Raw genomic sequence first — 20,396 nt, 5'->3', positions numbered from 1 at the left:
GTGTTTTTGCATTTCTTTTTGTCCTTGTGTGAAAGACTGACTGACTTTCCCCTAAATCCATTATTTTTGTCAGCAGCTCCACCATCCACCTTAATCTTCTGTGTTAGAAACTGTGGTGTTCTCTTCAGTTTCTCTCCCTTAGGGCAACCGGTAGCACAGTAGATTGACCTTTGGAGCTGGAGTCAGGAAGACCTGAGTTCAAATCTGCCCTCAGACACTGACTGACCAGCTGCATGATTCTGGGGAAGTCCTTTAACCTGTCTGCCTCAGGCTCCTCAACAGTAAGATGGGGAGAATAATAGCACGTGCCCAGCAGGATTGTTGTGAGGAACAAATGAGTTCGTGTTGCTAGAGTTCTCAGGGCAGTGTCCAAGGTGCTACTTGGTAGACGCTTATGTGCTTATTTTGTTCATTCTTCCTCTCCCTTTCGTCCTATCCAGGTGTAGCGTGGCATAGCAGAATATTGGTCTCCAAGTCAGAAAGACTCTGGTTTAAATCCCACCTCCATACTTACCAGCTGTGTGACCCCCCAGCCTCCCCAACAACAACAAAGCAAAACAAAACAAAACAAAAAAACAACAAAGGCTTTTGATCTACTGGCCTCTAAGATTTCTAGCTCTAAGTCTTCGAGGGGACGACAATGCTCAGAGATTCTGGTTTGGGGGAGGGTTGCTCTAGGCAGCTTCTGAGGTCCCCGCCCACTCTGAGATTCTGTGACCTTGGCTTAGGATCCTATTTCTAGAGAAAAAAAGAGACCTCAGAGGCCATCCAGTCCAACACCTTCGTTTGACAGAAAAGGGAAACTGAGGATCAAAGAGGGAAAAGTGGACTTTGGAGGTCAGTCCCCTTCCAGGTGCCGCTTCCCTCCCCGCGGAGAACACTAGCCATTCTCCCTTAATCAATCACAGTAACTAGCTGGTTCCTCCTTAAGAGAGAGAAGAAAGGGGAGCCTGGTTTCTAACCGAGTTCTTTGACTCCGCCTCCTACTCATTTCATTTTCCTTAGAAGGCTTTCTCTCCCTGACACTGTCTGTCTGTCTGTCTGCCCGCCTGCCCGGCTTTCTGACTTTCTCCCTCAAAGAGAGTCTATGTACAAGCCAGAAGGACGTGGGATGGTCCACAGACGCTAAGAGCCAGGGAGAAAGATACCCTACCCCACTGGAGCCTAGGGAAACCCAGGCACCCAGCAGACTTTCTGCTGAGGGGGCACGGAGCTCTGAATCGGGCAGAGGAGACGTGTGTATGTGCTCGTGTGTGTGTGAACGGAAGGAGACGAGGAGGAGCCCCTGAAACCAAGATTTATCTTTCATCTTTGCACAGGGGGGGAAAATGCAACTTGAGAGGTGAGCCGCAGGGTTGCTTCGTTGAAGGGTGGGGAAGCGAGGTGATTAGGACTTGTGCTGTGAGAACCTGAAGCCTCACATGTGAGTGAGGGGTCCTGGGGGCTCGCCTGGTCCTTAGGCCCCGGGCCAGGGCTGCACCTGCGTCCTGGTAACCGCAGAAACCAGATGAATGGACGCCGGAGAAGGGGGCAAACAGCCTCCGGCTAGGATAGTTGGGTGTCTCTAGTGGAAGTCCAGGCGCCGTGTGACATCAGCCTCGGGTTATCACATGAGTGACCTCGAGCCGGACCCCAGCTCTCCCTGGACCTGGGCAGCTGCGAGGACTGGCCTTGGAACCCGGGGCAATGGGCTGATTTCCTGATTTTTGTTCTTTGAACTCGGTTGATCCTGCCTCAGTCGGGGGCGGGGGCGGGGGCGGGGGGGGTAGTCTGTGTTCGTTCCCAAAGCTCTCCTTTGTGAAGGGGCTTCCCCTTGCCCCCAGCCACCTCCTCAGGGACTCCCCGCTCACCCCTCCTTTGGGGGTCCTTTCTAGAGGAGTCGGACCCAGCACTTCCCGAGGGAGCCCAGGGAGAGCGAGCTGGGGATGAATCATAAAGGGTGGGGTGAGAAGAGGGCCTCGGCTCGTCTTGGAGACTAACCTAGCAGAAAACAGCTCGGTCTCCACCTTGGCAGGCACGATGCCTCTTTGCCGCCTGCCCGCAGCGCCGCGCGCGGCGCCGCCAGCCTTCGCTCAGCGGGCTGCGTCGCCAGCCTTCGCTCAGCCGGCTGCTTTCTCTTCCTAACAGATGGAGGTTCTGCGGCGCTCGTCAGTGTTCGCGGCGGAGGTGATGGAAGTCTTTGACCGCTCCCCCACCGATAAAGAGCTGGTGTCCCAGGCCAAAGCCCTATGCCGGGAGTACATCCATTCCCGGCTCATCCGGGCCGGGCTGGTCTGGAGCAAGCCCGAGTACAAGGCGCCGACGCCCGGTGGGAAGCTGGCCGAGGTGTCCGGCATCCTCCTCCGGCTGGGTGAGTGGGGGCAGCGGCTGGGGTAGGCTCCAGAGCTGCCTGATGCGGAAATGACTCAGTTGTAACCTGAGAAATGGGCCCATTTCCCTTACCTTCAAACAGCTTCTGGCTAACGGCCACCCCAGTGGGCTGGGCATCTGGGGTCAAGTCTAGTCTCTGCTCCTTCACAGCTGTGTGCGCAGAGGCAGGTCGCTTAAAACGTTCGTCTCCCCCTCCTCCACAACCTCGATTTCCTCTTTTGTAAAATGGGGTTAAGATCTTACAGGTCGGGGCAGCTAGGTGGCACAGTGGATAGAGCATCGGCCCTGTAGTCAAGAGGACCTGAGTTCAAATCCGGCCTCAGATACTTAATACTCACTAGCTGTGTGACCCTGGGCAAGTCACTTAACCCCAATTGCCTCACCCCCCCAAAAAAATCTTAGAGGTCACGAGGAATGTACTTTGTAGACCAACAGGGGCCACTTCGATGTGAGCTATGTGGAAAGGATGCTAAATTTAGCGTTAGAGGGCCTGGGTTCAAATTCTGACTCTGCTACTAACTAGGCTCAGGTGAGAAAGCTGAGGCCCAGAGAAGTGAAGGCACTTGCCCCTAGTTACAATAAGAAGGCCGCTGGGCCTCCGTGGGCATTTGGACGACCGGGACTCTCCAGGAGAGGGTCCCAACTTCGATCTCTGAGCTGCTGGCCTGGGAAGGGGAGGGGAGGACGTAGGTCCCAGAAGGTACCAGGGACTGTCCTCATTACGTGGCTTTGCCAGGCTTTTACCCTGCCAGCATGCAGTAACCACATCAAGCAGCACATAGTAGGTACTCAATAAATTTTGATTGACCAACACTTACTATGTGCTAAACATATGTGCTAAACACTGTGCTAAACCGGCAGGTACAAAGGATACAACAGTCCTTGCCCTCAGGGAGCTTATATTCTAATCAATCAAGCTTATAGTAAAAACCTACTATGTGCTGGTCTGAGAACCCTGAGTTCAAATCCTGCCTCTGACACAAACTGGCTGTGTGAATTTGATCAGGGCACTCAGCCTCTCAGTGGTGTCTCAGAGAAGGGGCCAACCTGAATTGGTGAAGGTAGTTCCCTTGTCTGGGAGCTTTCGGTACCAATGAATGTTCCTGGCACTGTGGCAACGATCCCTGTGAACAAGAAGCTTACACTCTGCCATCCCCGAGCCTTGTAAAGCACGGGGCCTACATCCTCTCTTTTGTTTCTGGCAGCATCTCCAAAGGGGGCAGGGTTGAAGGCTGTGGCCCAAGGCTGAGCCTGAGTCTGGGGGAGCTAAGTTAGCCTCTTCTGGGAGGCTCCAAGGCCTTCCTCAGGACTCCTCTGAGAGCTCCCTGCCTTGGGGCTCTGGCCTTTCCCCTATGCTCAGCTGCTAGGCTTGCCCCAACAATTCCTCATTCCTGCCTCTAGGCTCAGCAAACTGGGCTCAGAATTCCTGGACCTGGTCCCTCACGACCATCCTCCTGCCCTTGGACCTGGGTGCCTGGGCCTGGCATCTGCTGCTGCTCTGCCTTGGGTGCCCCTGTCTGCTCTAAGCCATGGCACCAGGGAGGGGGAGAGAGTGGAAAGAGCGTGCCAGGTCAGAAGGAAGAGACAGGAGGGATAGAATTCGAAATGAGAACCAAGAACTGCACAGATCTGGAAAAGGGACTCTGCATCAGAACGGAGAGATTTCTGGAACAGCTGGGTTTGCAGAGCACCCAATAGTATTATCTCTTTGTATCAGCTCCAGTTGGCGATGGGAAACCTTGAGACTTGCCTAGAAAGTGTCTGCGGCTGGATTTGAACTCAGGTCTTTCTGATAGTTCCAGGCCCAGTGCTCTGGGCACTGTGGCTCCCGTAGCTGCCCATGACTTTCACTAGGCTGGGAGCCCCCATCAATCAATTGATGGGCATTTCTGTGCCCAGTCTGTGCCAGTCACTTTTTAGGCCAGGACAGAACCAGGCCCAGGGGGCCCTGATGGATGCCTCCTCTTTGGGAATCCCTAGAAAAGGAGGGTCCCAACCGTCCTTAGGCGCTGTATCCAGGGTGATTGATTCTCGACATTTACAAAAGGAAAGATTGGGACTTTTTCCCCAGTGTCTCTTGCGAAGCCCCGCCCCCTGCCACTCCAGCCCATTTCCTCTTGCCCAAGGCCAGCCCCCTCCCCGAGTGGAATGACCCCATTTCCTTTCACTTTTTCTCCCAGGGTCTATTTCTAGTCTCCGTGATTGTTCGGTCGTTCTCCTCTGGATTTCCTCCAAGCTCTCCACACTTCCCAGGAGGGCCAGTGACCCCCTCAGGCCTCTTGGCTTATGCAGAGGGCCTCTGTGGTTTGGCTAAGGCAGGAGACTGCTGTTCAATCAGTACATGGACAGTGAGTTCAGAGGAGCCTGAGTTCTGATCCTTCCTCTAGCACTGCGTGACCTTGGCAAGACTCTGAATCTCTGTGTGCCTCAGTTTCCTGATTTGTAAAATGGGGTGGCAAAACTTCCTTTACTTGCCTCGTGAGGCTTCACTGGAATATTGTATGTAAATAAAGCACTTGGAGACCTTAAAGGTGCTCCGTCAAGGCCTGTTTTATGCAGGAGTGTGCTGGCAAGGGTTATCCACCCTGGACTCTGGAAAATAAGGACAATTAGCATCTCGTCTTCTTATCTCCATTTTGCAGAAGAGGAAATTGAGACACGCTGAGATTAAATGATCTGCCTAAAGTCACACAGCCACAAGACCAGACTTTTACGCTGAATCTGCATTTATTAACATCTTCTCTGCCACTTCTCAAGTCGAGACAATCAACAAAACAATCAAGCCGCCCTGATTCCCAAGGTTTGCCAGTTTCCGAGGCTCACTCTGAAATGATAATAATCAACTCTCAGGAACTAGTTCAAACTGACTCTAGCACACCCCTAGCTAAGTGTTTTATGTAATGCTTACTGACTTATTATGACTTCCTTGAGAGTCCAGGCTCCCGCCTGATGGAAAAATCTCTTCTACAAATGGTCACTCGGCCTCTGCTAGGGTATTTCCAGAGATGGGGAGGTCACTATCTCACAAAGCAACACATTCCATGGTTGGGCAGGGCTAATTGTTAGAGTTTCTTCAGCCTTTTCCCCAGGCTGCCCTTTCCTTCTCCCTATGCCCACCTTTTTCTTGTGATTTTTATAAAAAGTCTAGGTAGGGAGAGGAAAATTTGTAGATATTCTTGTCACTTTGGCTGGTCGTTCCCTATGATGCAGTGGCTTTAGATCTAGACTGTCTTCAGAGGTGTTGGCTGGAGAGCCCAAGGTTTCTGCATCTACAAACTTGTTGATGTCAATGGTATTTTAAAAAATGTTTATTAGAAGAGCCAACCTCAGTCAGGAAGACTCGTTCAAGGACATATCCTACCTGGGTGACCCCGGGCAAGTCACTTAACTGCCCAACATCCAGAAGGCTCTTGAAGACTTCCATTTACAGATGTGTTGTCAACATGCATTAGCAAACTGAGTTTCCTCACCAAGGTGTTCCTGGTGCTCATAGGCCTGGACCCCAAAATATCTTATTACAAACTTAATAAACATCAGTCAAAATGAGAAAAAAGTCATATGTCAGAGGCAAGGATGAAGTGCTGACTATAGAGCCAGAGAGACCTGGGTTCAAATCCCGCTTCTACCACTTCCTAGCTTTCTCCAAAGGGAGCCTCGGTAATTATAAAGGGCACAATAGGTTCTCACACATTTTAAACACAACGGGTTGGAGGAGTTTTGAAGCTCTGTTAAGGTCTGACATCACCCACAACTTCCCAGTCCCTCTTCATAGATTCCCAGTCAGGCAGAGGGAACCTGGGAAGGTGGAGACACTGCTGGAACAAGTAACAAAAAGGTTTTCAGGGGCCACGTCAATGAGAGTGGCTATTCATGTATGGAACCTTAGTTAGGAACCCATCTGACTAGGGGTTCTTAACCTGGGCTTTGCAGATCCCCCAGGGTTCTGTGGACAGACAAAGGCATTAGAAAGTCTATGAACTTGAATGGGGGGGAAAGTGATGTCTTTATTTTCATTAACCTTCCTTTTCCTTTTATTTTATGCATCTCACATCACGATGCTGAGAAGGGCTCAGTCCATGGGCTTCCACAGACTCCTAAAGGCTGTGTGACACCCCGTCCCCCACCAAGGTTAAGAGATCCTGATTTCTGGGGCAGCTAGGTGACACAGTGGATAAGCACCGGCCCTGGATTCAGGAGAACCTGAGTTCAAATCCGGCTTTGGACACCTGACACTTACTAGCTGTGTGACCCTGGGCAAGTCACTTAACCCTCACTGACCTGCCCCACCTCAAAAAAAAAAAAAAAAAGAGCTCCTGATTTCTAATCTCTGAGTGCCATCACTATCTGACCCTCACAAACATTCCCCCATGAACAGTTATCCTGCCTTAGCTCGAAGACCTTCAGAGACAGGGAACCCACTCCCTCCCCCAAGGCCGTCCATGCCTTCTTGGGAAGCTCTCTTCCAAGACCTCCATTTTCCGAATAAGAAAATTGAGGTCCAGAAGGGGTAAGTGATCTGCCAAGGGCCACAAAGCTACACAGAACTCAGGCCTGATCTCCTAGCTCTGGCTTGGGGTTCTCTTCGTGGGACCCCAGGCCTCTGAGACCCTGCTGGGTCTGCTGGTCATGTCAGCAGAGGCTAGGGGTGTGTGTGTGTGTGTGTGTGTGTGTGTGTGTGTGTCTGGGGACCCAAGTTCCGGGCCTGCCCCCTTCTACTGGCCCCGGAGTAAGCTTGGAGCCTCTTTGGATCTGTTTGCTGCTCTGTAAAATGGAGACAATGGTAGCCCCCCCCCCTTGTAATAACGTGCAAAGGGCTCAGCAAACCTTAAACCGCTGTAGAAATCTTATGAATGGATCATAGATTGGGCTGGAAGAGACTTCAGAGGCCAGAGAGGTTGTTTCCCAAAGGAGAAAACAGATGGCACCGGGAGTGGGAGAGCCCGGGAACGAGCCCGGGGCTTCTGTCTCCAAAGCCGGCACCCTTACTGCCTTCTGTGGGCCTCAGTCTCCCCACGTGTAAAAGCCGTGCTGACGATCGCCATTGGGCTCTTTCTCTGACCTCGAGGTTGCGGGACCTCGGCTGGGGTGGGGGAGGGGACGGTGCCACGCCCCCCTGCCGTCCCGCTCCCTTCATTCCCGTCTGTCTCCCTGCAGGGGACGAGTTGGAATACATCCGGCCCAACGTCTACCGCAACATCGCTCGACAGCTCAACCTCTCTCTGCAGTCGGAGACCGTGGTGACTGACGCCTTCTTGGCTGTGGCCACCCAGATCTTCGCAGCAGGTAGGTGGGGCGGGGAGGGGGACCCGACAGGCCGCCTCCCTGCTGGGATCCCCATGGGGTGGGGCTCGGGTTGTGGAAGGCAGACCTGCAGGCGGGCTGCTCAGCGCTAATGATTTTCACAAGCCCAGTACATTCCTTGGAGGTCACATACCATTAGGTGGGGTCGTGATGTGCCATACCTGGGAGTCGGCCACCCTCGTCAATGACTTAAGTCACCTCTCCTGCTCTTTGTAGACAAGCTCCAAGCTGTCTCCCTGGGGCTGGGAGCCTCTCATAAACGAAGGAATGAGTGAGTGAGTGAGTGAATGAATGAATGGAGTAAATGGATGATTGAATGAGTGAGTGAATGAGTGAATGTATGAAGTAAATGATTGAACATGCATTTATTAAACACTTATCATGTACCAGATACTATGCTAATTCCTGGGGATCCAGACACAAAATCGAGGGAGAACTTGCCCGTAAGATGCTTACATTCTAGTAGAGGAAGACCACACAGAGTGGGGTGTGGGGGCCAGGGAGGAGGTTTTGGTTTGGGGGGCCAGAGGGATGGTGAGCTGGGCACTCTTTCCAGGTGCTATTGATTAGATTGGAGAATTGTTGTGGTTTAATGAACAGAGTTCTGGACTTGGGAGAAGGGAAGACCTGGGTTTCAGTCCCACCTCAGACATTTACCAGGTGGCCAGTTACTTCCCTTCTCCTCATTGTTGGCTTCCTCATCTTTAAAGTGGGGGGTTAGACTAGAAGGGGGTCTAAGGCCCCTCCTAATTCTAGATTTCATGTCTCGATGTGATCGCCACGTGAGAATCATGAAATGCTGCTGTGATCTTCCCTCACATAGGCGGGTAGGGGGAGAGATCAGACATAGCAGCCCAGGAGGGGCATTGCCTTGTGGCCAGGCAGATGGCCTGGAAGAGGGCTGGAAGGGCTGGAGGGATGCCAGCTGGTACTAGCAGCGCAGGACACTGACGGCTCTGCTTTCTATGTGAGCAACGATACCAATCAGGGCTTGACGGATTGTTTTGTTGATCTGCCTAGACGTTAGAAATCCGTGGAGAAAATGTGAGTGGTACTTATTGAAATGGGCCGTGCCTTCTTGGAGAGCTGGTTGTTAAACATTTACTGGCACACCCCTAGATTGAAGCACGGTCTCATGTGGTAGAGGCCAGCTCGAGCCAGCCAGGAGAGTTTGTCTTCAGTTGCTAACCAAGGTGTCTTAGTCCGAAGGCAGGGGTTCTTGACTTGGGGGGAGGGTCCCAGGGACACAGATTCTGGAGATCCGGTAAAGGCGGCGCTGGTCTTTGTGGGGAGGAGAGGGTGGCTGCCGCAGGGTAGATGGCAAGGTGGCCCGTATGGACGACTCCGGAATCGGAGAGGCTGTGGATGGAGGGGAAACCTCAGAGCCAGAAACACTTGGGTCCAGTCCTGCCTGTGACGTGTCCTGGCGGTGTGGCCCTCAGGAGAAGCCACTTAATCGCTCTGTGTCTCGCTGAGATTATAAACTGCGGACCAATTGTCGGTTGGCATTGGTGGAAGGAATTTCCACACCGGGTATGACGAAGATATCAGCTTACAGTTTAGGATCAAAAAATTAAAATGGAAAAAAGCTGCCCCAGAATACTTGGAACTGAGAGGGAAGTTAGAGAGGGGGACAGACGTCGGCATCCCCTCCCCCCCCTCCCCGCCCCATGGTGGACTGGCCTCCCCAAGGGGAGATGGGTCACTCTCTTCCCCAGGAGGACGTCTCCAAACAGCCTCCTCTCTGGGGCCCCTCGTTTGGGGGCAGGGCCCAGTGCTCGCCCTTTCATGGCTGACTCAGAAAGGCCAGACCTCATGGGGGAGTGAATACACATATTTTTTTCCTCTTAAAATGTGAATTCTGGATGCTGCATGGAGTGCCTCAGAGATGTCCAGCTCCCCGAGCCTGTCCTGCCCTGGTGTGGCCCCAGCCTCAGGAGGCTCCCTGGCGGAGGACCCAAGAGGGGACGTTTAAATCCATCCAGGATTGCCTCCAGCCCTCATTAGCTTCCCAGACGCAGCTGAAAAACAGCTTGGCTGGCCTGGACAGAGCCACAACCTCATGTCCCCTCAGTGCTGCTCTGTTCTTAGGAGAGCCTGAGCCAGCGGGAGCTGGTGTCTGGAAGGAGAATAATGGGACCAACTGTGGGAGCAGAGAGCTCCTAGGCTCCTCTCTCTAGGGTGTGGCTGGACACCCTCTGCTCATCCTCGGGAATGTATGTGGGGCTCTTCCCAGGACTGGTGGCCAAGACTCAGGCAGTACGGGCTCAGGGACTAGCTGGCAAGCCCTGAGTCATCCCCAGGATTTCCTCCACTCTGACTGAGGTCACTGGGCCTGGCACAGCCAGTCATGGGAGGAGCAGGGGGAGGAGGAGTTCTGATGGAGAGAGTGTAACAGCATCTGTCCATTTTCCTTCGCTATCAATGTCCTTCATTTCCCATGAAGGGGAAGGGGCAATTGTGGCACAGAATCCATGGAAAGCAAACACACGTGTCAGCAGAAATGTGCAATTTTGTTCCAGTTTTTCCTTTTCTTATTGTAACATGCCTGGCAATTAGAAGACATATGCGCTTGAGTGTTAAAACATTAACTGGATGAGAGAGAGAGAGAGAGAGACAGACAGACAGACAGACAGACAGAGACAGAGAGACAGAGAGAGGGAAGAGGGAAGAGAGAAGAGAGAAGAGAGAAAGGAGAGAGAGTAGTTCAAATTCTGGACTTTTCCTGGCAAAGCTTTGTCCTGAGAAATGCCTTGCTGACATTCTATTTTTGTTTCAAGAGACGTATTTTATTTTGACTTAGAAGCAGCTAGGTGACTCAAGGTGCCTAGAATTCGAAGTACCTGAGTTCAAATCCATCCTCAGATACTCAGCAGCTGGGCAAGTCACTTAACTTTTCTTTGCCTCACTTTCTGCCACTGCAACATGGGGGTGAGAATCGTACCTACCTCCAAGGGTTGCTCTGAAGATCAAATGAGATATTTGTGAATCACTCAACATAGTGCCTGGCACAGAGCTGGCACTTGATAAGTGCTTATTTTCCCTTCCCCCACTGCCCTTGATACAAGTATTTCAGTATTTAGGAATATGGGTTTTTAATGGGATGAGCGGGAGGAAAGGGAGAGAGGGTGGACAAGAAACTTCATTGATCCAGGAGACTCTTCGGTGAGGCAATTTCTCTCCGAATATAACTCTCAACACCTTTTCTGCAATTGATAGCCTTAGAGTTGTTTCAGTTTACGTTTCTCTAATTATGAGTGACAGAGCATTTTTTCATATGGCTATTGATAGCTTTGGTTTCTTCTTCTGAAAAATGCCTATTCATATTCTTTAAACATTTATGAATTGGGGAATAGTTCTTATTCTTGGAAATTTGATTTTCTGTACATATTTGATTTTGGGGGTGGGGGTGGGGCAATGAGAGTTAAGTGACTTGCCCAGGGTCACACAGCTAGTAAGTGTCAAGTGTCTGAGGCCAAATTTGAACTCAAGTCCTCCTGAATCCAGGGTTGGTGCTTTTATCCACTGAGCCACCGAGCTGCCCCCTAGATATTTGATTTCAAAATTAGATCTTTACCAGAGAAACTTACTGCAAAGATTTTTTTCTTCTAGTTTCCTGCTTTTCTCCTAATTTTAGGTGCAATTGTTTTGTTTGTAAAAAACTCTTTTTAATTTCATGTAATCAGAATTATTCATTCTAGCTCTTGCAAACCTCTCTATCTCTTGTTCTGTCATGAACTTTTTCCTTATCCATAAATCTGACAGATAATTTCTTCTGTGCTCCACTAATTCGTTTATGACATCACCCTTTCTATCTAAAGTCTTGTACTGATTTTGAGCTTATCTTGGTAAACAGTATGAAACATTGATCTGTGCCTAGTTTCTGCCAGACAACTTTCCAGTGTTTATAGGGTCAGTTATGCTTAGAGTTTCCTAATATTGAACCAGCCTTGCATTCCTGGCATAAATTCATCCTGGTCATAATGTACTATCTCTATTATATATCACTGTAATCTCTCTACTACTATTTTATTTAAAATTTTTGCATCCATATTCATTAGGGAAATTGATCTATCTTTTTCTTTTTTCTGTTTGATTCATCATGGTTTAGGTATCAAGACCATATTTGTGTCATAGAAGGATTTTGATAGGACTCCTTCTTTAACTATTTTTTTCAAACAGTTTATATAATATTAGAATGAGTTATTCTTTAAATATTTGGTAGAATTTGCTTATAGATCCATCTGTCTGGTTCTGGGTCCCTCCCCCCCACCTTAGGGAATTCATTTATGGCTTGTTTATTTTTTTTCTCAGATAGGGTTGGTTTTTTTTTTTAATAGTGAGGCAATTGGGGTTAAGTGACTTGCCCAGGGTCGCATAGCTAGTAAGTGTTAAGTGTCTGAGGCCGGATTTGAACTCAGGTCCTCCTGACTCCAGGGCCGGTGCTCTATCCACTGTGCCACCTAGCTGCCCCTCAGATAGGGTTATTTAAATATTTTGTTTCCTGTTCTGATTATCTGGGCAATTTATATTTTTGTAAATAATCCATCCATTTCATTTAGATTGTAAGTTTTACTGGCATGTTGTTGGGCAAAATAGCTCCTAATAATTGCTTTTGTTTCCTCTTAATTGGCTGTAAAAATCACCTTTTTCATACTTAATGCTGGTCATTTAATTTTTTCTTTCTCTTTTTCAAATCCGTCAATGGTTTATCTATTTTGCTATTTTTTCTTAAAAATAACTTCCAGTTTTCTTTATTAGTGTAATTTTTTAAACTCTCAGTTGTACTAATCTCTCTGATCTTTAGGTTTCCTATTTTTTTGTCTAATTAAGATGTTTTAATTTACTGATTTTCTAATTTTTATAGTTGCGTGTGCAATTCATTGATATGCTCTTTCTTTTATTGATATAGGTATTTAGAGATATAAAATTTTCCTTATGTACTGTTTAGGCTATATCCCATAAATTTTGATATATTGTCTCATTGTTGTCATTATCTAATGAAATTGCTGATTATTCCTTTGGTTTGTTCTTTCATCTACACATTCTCTAGGATTGTTATTCAGTTTCAAATTAATTATTAATCTATGCTTCACTAAGATATTTTATTAAATTTATTTTTATTGCATTATGGTCAGAAAAAGATGTATTTAGTATTTCTGCTTTTCTACATTTGTTTGTGAGGTTTTTGTTCCCTAATACATGATCAATTTTTGTGAAAGCTCCATGCACACCTGAGAAATAAGTATACTCTTTTCTATTTCATTCAATATTCCCCAGAGGTCTCATTTCTAACTTTTCTAAATCTCTCTTCAGATCCTTAAATTCCTTCTTGTTTATCTTATGGTTGGATTTATCTGAGAGAGGGTAAATTGAAGTCCCCCACTATTTCTTCCTGCAAATCATTTAATTTTTCCTTTAAGAATTTAGATGGCATGCCATTTGGTGCATATATGTTCAGTGTTGATATTAATTCATTCATTGACTATAGTTCCTTTTAGCAAAATAAAATTTCCCTAATTACCTCTTTTAATTAGATCTATTTTTCCTTTTGCTTTGTCTGAGATCATAATGGCCATCCCTGCCTTTTACTTTAACTGAAGCATTAGATTCTGTTCTAGCCCCATATTTTAGTTCTATGTATATATTTCTGTATCATGTGTTTCTTGTAAACAGCATATTGTTGGATTCTGGTTTTAAATTCATTATGCTATCCTCTTCTGTTTTATGGGTGAGTTTATCCCATTTACATTCATAGTTATGATTGTTAACTGTGTATTTCCTTCCATCCTTATACTAACCCTTATACTTATCCTTCTCTTTTTTACTCTACCCTTTCTGCAATAGTATGTTTTGGTTCTGACTACTGTCTCCCTGATTATTCCACCTTCTATTTCTCTTAACCTCTTTCCCTACTACTTCCTTTATAAGTTTCTGTACCCAATTGTGTGTGTGTGTATTCTTCCCTTCTTGAGCCAGTTCAGATGACAGTGAGGTTCAAGTCTTGCCTGCTCCCACTTCACTACTCTGTCCACTGTAAAATTCTTCCTTGTGTGCCCCATTTTATGTGGGACAATTTTCTCCTTTCTTCTCCCTTCTACCCTCTCCCAATGCATTACTCTTCTCCACTCTTCCATTATTCTTTTGAGATTATCTAAACATAATAGGGTGACATCCAAGCCCTCTGCCTAGACTCCCTCTAAGATCCTTGGCAATGATAAAATTTCGAGGGATTAGGTTTCCTATTCCCCATATAGAAATGTAAACCGTTTAAACTTGCTTGGTCTCATGATTTTTCACTCATATCCACCTGTTTATGCTCCTCTTTAATACAGTGTTTGAATGTCAGATTTTCTACTCAGCTCTGGTCTATTTTATCAGGAATGCTTGAAAGTTCTCTGATTAATTAAATTTAGGATTGTTATTTAGTTTCAAATTATTAATCTATGCTTCACTAAGATCTTTTATTAAATGTATTTTTATTGCATTATTTTTTTCCTTGTAGGACTGTACTTAGTTTTGCTGGGTAGGTTATTCTTGGTTGTAATTCTAGATTCTTCCCTAATGGAATATTATATTACAAGTTCTCTGTTTCTTTACAGGGGTAGCTGCAAAATCTTGTGTGACCCTCACTGGCTCCTTAGTGCTTCAATTATTTCTTCCTGGATGCTTGCAGTATTTTCTCTTTTACCTAGGAGTTTTCAGTTTAGGATTTCCTTTGGGGAGGGGGGGGGCGGGAAACTGGTGAATTCTTTTAATTTCTACTTTACCCTCTAGTTATAAGAGATTGGGAAGTTTACCTTTATAATTTGTCGAACTAAGATGATTAGGCTTTTTAAAAATCATAGCTTTTAGGTAGTCCAGTGATTTTTAAATTATCATTCCCTGAGCTATGTTCCAGGTCAGTTATTTTTCCTATATGATACTTCACATTTTCTTTATTTAAAAAAAATCTTTTGACTTTGTTTTGTTGTTTGTTTGGGGTTTTTTCAGGTTTCATGGAATTGTTAGCTTCCATTTGGCATTGGCCAAATTTTTAAAGAAATTTTTAAAGAAATATTTTTTCAGTGAGTTTTTGTACCTCTTTTGCCAAGCTGTTAATACTTTTAAAAATAACTTTTAGCAATTCTTGTTGGGCTTGGGTCCAATCTGTATCTTTTTGAGTCTTTGCTTATAGATATTTTCAAGTCATTGTCTACTTCTATGTTTGTGCCTTGAGCTTCCCTGTCACCACAGTTGCTCTTCATGGTTGGGTTCTTTTTTGTTTGTTTACTCATCCTTTTACATTTATTTCTTTACTTGGGACTTTATGTTAGTGTTGGTCTCTGTTAGCCTCTGAGGATTCAGGACTAGGGGATATCTGACCTCTGCTTCTGTCCTTTGGTGTCCTTCTGCTGCTTTCACAGCTTAGTCTGGGAGCCTGCTATTTCCAAAGTGGTGTGACCTAGGGAGAAGTCAGTTTACTACTCTCTTGGTCTGAATGCAAGTTGGGTCTGTTGGCTTGTATATGGCTGAGTTTCTGTAGACTGCTGAGGGATTCAGTTGCTGTTAGCCCCCTGGAAGGTTCTGCAGTTTCAGAGGGACTGAACTGCTGACTTCTCTTTGGTCTTGGGCTTGGCTGTTCCACTGCAGGTCTATGTACAGGACTAAAGGCTCTACTCCTGGGCTCAGAGCCATACAGCCAAGCGCTCAGTGCTCAGTGGGTTCACGACCCTGCAACTCCTCCTCTCTACCCTGGATCTGTGACCCAGAACTGGGTAATGAGTGGCAGGCTTGCCAAATGGTACCCCTTCTTGCTCCCAGAACTACTTCAGGGCTCCCTTGGGTGCTCTTTCTGTCTTGCTGCTTCCTGCCCTGGAGTGTTCTCAGCCCCCTTTCCATCCCTGGGTGTCAGATAGCCTCTCACTACTGCTGCATGGTCCTGTCCCACCCCAGTATCCACAGACCCCTCTTTCTCTCTTTCTAAGTTTCCCTGGGCTAGAAAAATGATTCTATGAGCCTTGATTTTCTCATCTGTCAAATAGAGACAATAATACCTACTGTATATGCCCTTTTAATGGGGCTGTTAGTTGGCTAAGCTGTTATTTACATAGCACTTTATGGAGTTCAAAACCCTAACCCTAATTTCACCCTCACAACAGTCCTGGGAGGTAGATCGCTATTACTATATCCATTTTACACATAAGGAAACTGATGTTAAGAACCTTTAAGTGACTTGTCCAGGGCCACACAGCTAGCAAGCATCTGACTCTATTCCCAGTGCTCCATCCAATGCCTCTGGTTGTTATGAGATCATGGGCGTCGTCTGCTTTGCAAACTCTGAAGTAGTATATAAATAACAGTAATTATTTTTGTCGTGTTTCCAGTTTCTTGCCATTAGAGATGGTACCACTAGTAATCTTTTTGTACAGGGAGGGATTTATTTTTCTTGATTTAAAAAACAACAGGTTTTAATGATGCCTTCGGTTTTTATATCACTGTATTTTCTGGGCATCATCCATTTTGCCCCGCCCTGCACTCCCCAAATCAAACCTTCCCTCAAAACACAGAAAACCAATGAAGCAAAAACTGAAAACATTTACCAGCCAAGAGAGTGGTCACGTCTGATGGGGGATGGGACCCACAAGAGTCAGTTCTCCTCCCCTCCCCCACCAATCAATAATCTCCTTGGGCAGGAAGGGCAATCATCGATCAAAGGTGCACACATTTCTGCCTCTTGCCTCGTTTCCCAGAGTTGTGGGGCTTGTTCGTTCCTCTTCCTGCTGAGTAACTGATGCGCTTATGTGGCCACCTTTGCTCTACCCCTGGAGGAAGTAGAGAAACCTGAACTTGGGTGTTCCCTGGACGTTGCATTTCACCTGTTTGCTCAGTAGCCACAAGGGCAAGGTCCCAGGATCAATTCCTGAATGGGTCACTTAGGTCTGCTGGGTCCCCTGGCCCCAGATGACCACTTACCCAGATCAGCTGCTATTCCAGTTTGTGCTATTGGTCACACAGGCTGATTAGGCAAGAGAGGGTGGATGAATGGGGGAAGGGAGGAGAGGAGAATAAGCATTTATCGTGCCAGGCATTGTGCTAAGCACTTTGTAAATATTTGATCCTGGTGCTATTATTATTATTATTTCCATTTTACAGTTGTGGAAACTGAGGCAAACTGAAGTTAAATGATTTGCCCAGGGCCACATAGATAGGAAGTATCTGAGGCTGCATTTGAACTCGGATCTTCCTGACTCCCGGCTTAGCGCGATTCCTAGTTGCCTCATGGCAGATTCATTCCCATTGCTGAGGGTGGGTGAGTAGAGAAATAGCCCAAAAATGTGAAAGCCAGTCCATAGCATCATCATCCCAAAGGGCCTTCCCAAGGACCCTGGGGGCCTCTTGGGTCTACACTACTTTCTTCTCCTACCATTTCTCACATCCCCCAAATGACTTCCTTGAATTCCGATGCCGGTATGAGGTCGAGGTGAGTGGCCAATGCTATCTTCTCTCTGCTGAGATAATTTCCTCCAGCGCTTAAAGAAAGCGATTAAAAAACAACTTTAGCTAAAAAGCCTTTTGAGATCTGAACAGAATCTCCTGGGCTGACTTTCCTAACTCCCCTCTGCCCCCCCCCACACACACACATTGGTGGGCCAGGTTCCCAGAGGGTGGCTGATGACTACAGCTCACCGAGAGCCCACTGTGAAAGGAGACAACACCTGGGGTGGGGGTGGGGGTCAGCTTTGGAGAGGTTGGAAAGGCCGGGTGCTGCTGGGGTGCAGCAGTGAGGCAGCACAGCAAGGGAGCCGGGGGGGGGGGGGGGGGGCGGGGGGGGGGGGGCTTGAAAGGCAATGACTGATGACCGCAGGGGAGGACAGAGTGGAAAGGATTCTGGCCTGATGATTAGAAGTTGTGGGCGCCTTGGGCAAGTCACTTAACGATAACGGGAATCCTTGCTGACATTTCCAGGGTATGTTAAGAGGTACAGTGGGCTTTGCATTATCCTGCTGGATTCTCCCTCAGCCTCAGGTTCTCAATATGTAAAATGGGCACCATGCCTGGAAATTCAAAGAAAGGCAAAACCAGAAACAAGCAGTCACCACTTCATCTCTTGGGTCCTGAGGGCAAAAGAAGCTGGGCAAAGCCCCGCCCCCCCTTGCCCCTTCAGTTCAGACCCTGTATACACTTTGGCGGAAAAACCCCAGATGGTGAGGAAGCCTCTTGTGCGACTGTCTGGGGTCAGAAATTCCCTGATTGCCACGGGGCACCTCAGCTGGTTTTCCTCCTGCCTCTTCCATCCTTTGAAGCTCAGGCCTCAGATCCCAGGCACTGACTCCTTGGCCCTGTCCCCTTCCTCAGACCGCTCTCCCCTTTGCAGGCCTCTGCCCACCCGCTCCACCCCCGCCCTGCTCTGTGCTCACTTTGGGAGGTCAGTAGAAAATCGTCAGATTCCGTTCGGCCTGGCCAGCTCCAGCTAGCCAGCAAGGGAGGGAAAGATCCCAAATGGAGATACTGAATTTGGCAGAGGGAGCCTGCTGGAACCACAAGAGACTTTCCAGTGATTCCAGGCAGCAATTTGTTCTGAAAATAACAGGTAAATGGGAGTGAATGGACTTCGCATCCAGAGAGAGGGTAGGAATTATCCTTGTTGGTACCAGCTAAAATAAGAGGACGTTCAGTCCAAGAAATGCTGATACTGCCAGGGAGTGAACGGGAATGAACTTGGAAGAGAGCCCCTCCCCTCCATCCTCAGACGCTACAATGGAAGGACAGTGTGAGGGGGGAATTTGGTGTCTTCTTGTCTGAGCCTGCTAAGATCAAACGAGCTAGCCCCTGAGGTCAGTCCCTTCCATCTCCAAGACTCTGCACACGAAGACATTAATTAGGCTGAGAGATTCCTATCAAAGGGGAAACAGAACACCTTCTGAAGAGGCCAGATTCAAAAGCTCCCCATAGGGTGTTCTACAAAAAGGATTTCAATTTTCTGTGACCATTCTGCCCTCTTCGCCTTCCCCATCATGCAGGACCCCCTGACCGGGGACCCTTTGGAAACTCCGAAGCCCTGGGAGGTGGAGGGCTCTGCCTGGTGGGGGTTCGGTCTTGCTCCAACTTGGATCTCTGAGGAGTCGGGGGAGGCACGTTTGCCTTCAACCCACCCCGTTCTGCTTCCTCTTGAAATGCCCCCTGCCTAAGAAGCTGAAAGCACCGTCCTGTATTTAGTGCTGAGTCTCGGCGACCTGCTGTCTTCTGTCTCTTTCCATCTGGAGAGGGGATCCCAGAACATCTGAGCTGGAAGGGAGTTCAGGGGCTGACCAGCTACTTTATGTTCAGTCGTGTCCAACTCTTTGGGACCCCATGGACCTTACTGTCCGTGGGGTTTTCTTGGCGAAGATACTGGAGTGGGTTATCATTTCCTTCTCCAGAGCCCGCTTCTTACCTGAGCAGAAATCCCTCTCTGCCATCCCTGACAGCTGGTTACACAGCCTTTGCCTTGAAGACTTCTGGTGACGGGGAGCTCATCACCTCTCCATTTTTGCACTGTTCTGTAATTGTAGGGAAGCTTTCCCTTACTCCAAGCCTGACTTGTCCCCTTTGCAAATTCTACCCCTTGTTCCACATTCTGCCATCTGGGGCCAAGCACCAAATGTCCAATCCCGCTTCCTCAGGATATCTTCTCCAATACCTGGATGTAGAAGGCTAACCATTCATGGACTGTATCCCTCTGCAGATTTTTAGTTGTCAGAGGGAAGATCATTTGGCCTGTTGTTTTGAAAGCTGAAACCCAAGCGGTGCCTCAGCTTTTAACTCTACAAAGGGGCCCCAGGCAGAGCCAGGACTGGCTCACACCCACAATCCCTGCCCCAGGGGAGGCTGAGCCCCTCAGGATCCTGCCCTGAGGCCAGCATTAATGGGGCGAGGCCTGGAGTGGGAGGAGTGAACCAGCCAGAACTGCGCTGCTGAGTAGAGGGACTGGACCAGTGAATAGTCCCTGAATTTCCAGCCTGAGCGAGCTGGGGAGACCTGGCCTTAAGAAACAGACAGACAGGCAGAGAGAAGGACGGACAGACAGACAGAGAGAAGGACAGACAGGCAGACAGAGAGAAGGACAGACAGGCAGACAGAGAGAAGGACAGACAGGCAGACAGAGAGGACAGACAGGCAGACAGAGAGAACTGGCTTCAACATTTGCACAAAGCTGCTTGAAAGGCAGTGTGGCCCATAGAGGAGTAAGACTAGTCAGGGGTCCTCAGGCTACCTGTGTGCTCTTGGGCCTCAGTATCCCCATCTGTAAAAGTAGGGCATTGGCCTAGATGTCCCTCCTGGCTCTAGACCTAGTCTTTTATATTACCCACGTGCCCTTTGAATAAGTGACTTCACGGCTCTGAGTCTCAGTTTCCCTCTCTGTATAATGAGGGGGATGGACTGGAGGGGCTCAGCAAAGGGGTCCTCCTAAAATCCGCCCAAAGGAACCACATTTTGTTCTCTCCCCCTGAGCTGTACAGGGTCCTCTTGTCTCCTTTCTCAGCCTACTTGAAATTGGGTCTGATCATGCTTCTTCGACCTTTATTTCTTTCATTGCTTCCACATCTCCCAAAGTTGTCTGACTCTTCACAACCCCATTTAGGGGGTTCTTGGTGGAGATCCTGGAGGGGTCTGCCGTTTCTTTCTCTAACTCGTTTTACAGATGAGGAAACTGAGGCAAACAGGGTGAGTGACTTGCCCAGGGTCACACAGTGTCTGAGGCC

The 20,396-nt window shown here is 48.1% G+C and overlaps 1 protein-coding gene across 1 annotated transcript in view; it reads left to right on the top strand.

Moving 5' to 3' along the window:
* The first annotated feature begins 1,012 nt into the window (after positions 1-1,012).
* Positions 1,013-20,396, top strand: part of BOK (BCL2 family apoptosis regulator BOK) — a 33,612-nt gene continuing 14,228 nt past the window's right edge. The window contains exons 1-3 of the mRNA XM_043998725.1: positions 1,013-1,342; positions 2,128-2,350; positions 7,525-7,653. Of these exons, the coding sequence (XP_043854660.1) occupies positions 2,128-2,350; positions 7,525-7,653 (352 nt within the window). The 5' untranslated portion in view covers positions 1,013-1,342. The remainder of the gene's footprint in view (positions 1,343-2,127; positions 2,351-7,524; positions 7,654-20,396) is intronic.

This window comes from Dromiciops gliroides, chromosome 3 (assembly GCF_019393635.1).
Source record: "Dromiciops gliroides isolate mDroGli1 chromosome 3, mDroGli1.pri, whole genome shotgun sequence".
In the NCBI taxonomy this organism is placed as follows: domain Eukaryota; kingdom Metazoa; phylum Chordata; class Mammalia; order Microbiotheria; family Microbiotheriidae; genus Dromiciops; species Dromiciops gliroides.
The sequence above is the reverse complement of the archived record's forward strand: the minus strand, read 5'-3'. Positions and strand labels throughout refer to the sequence as shown.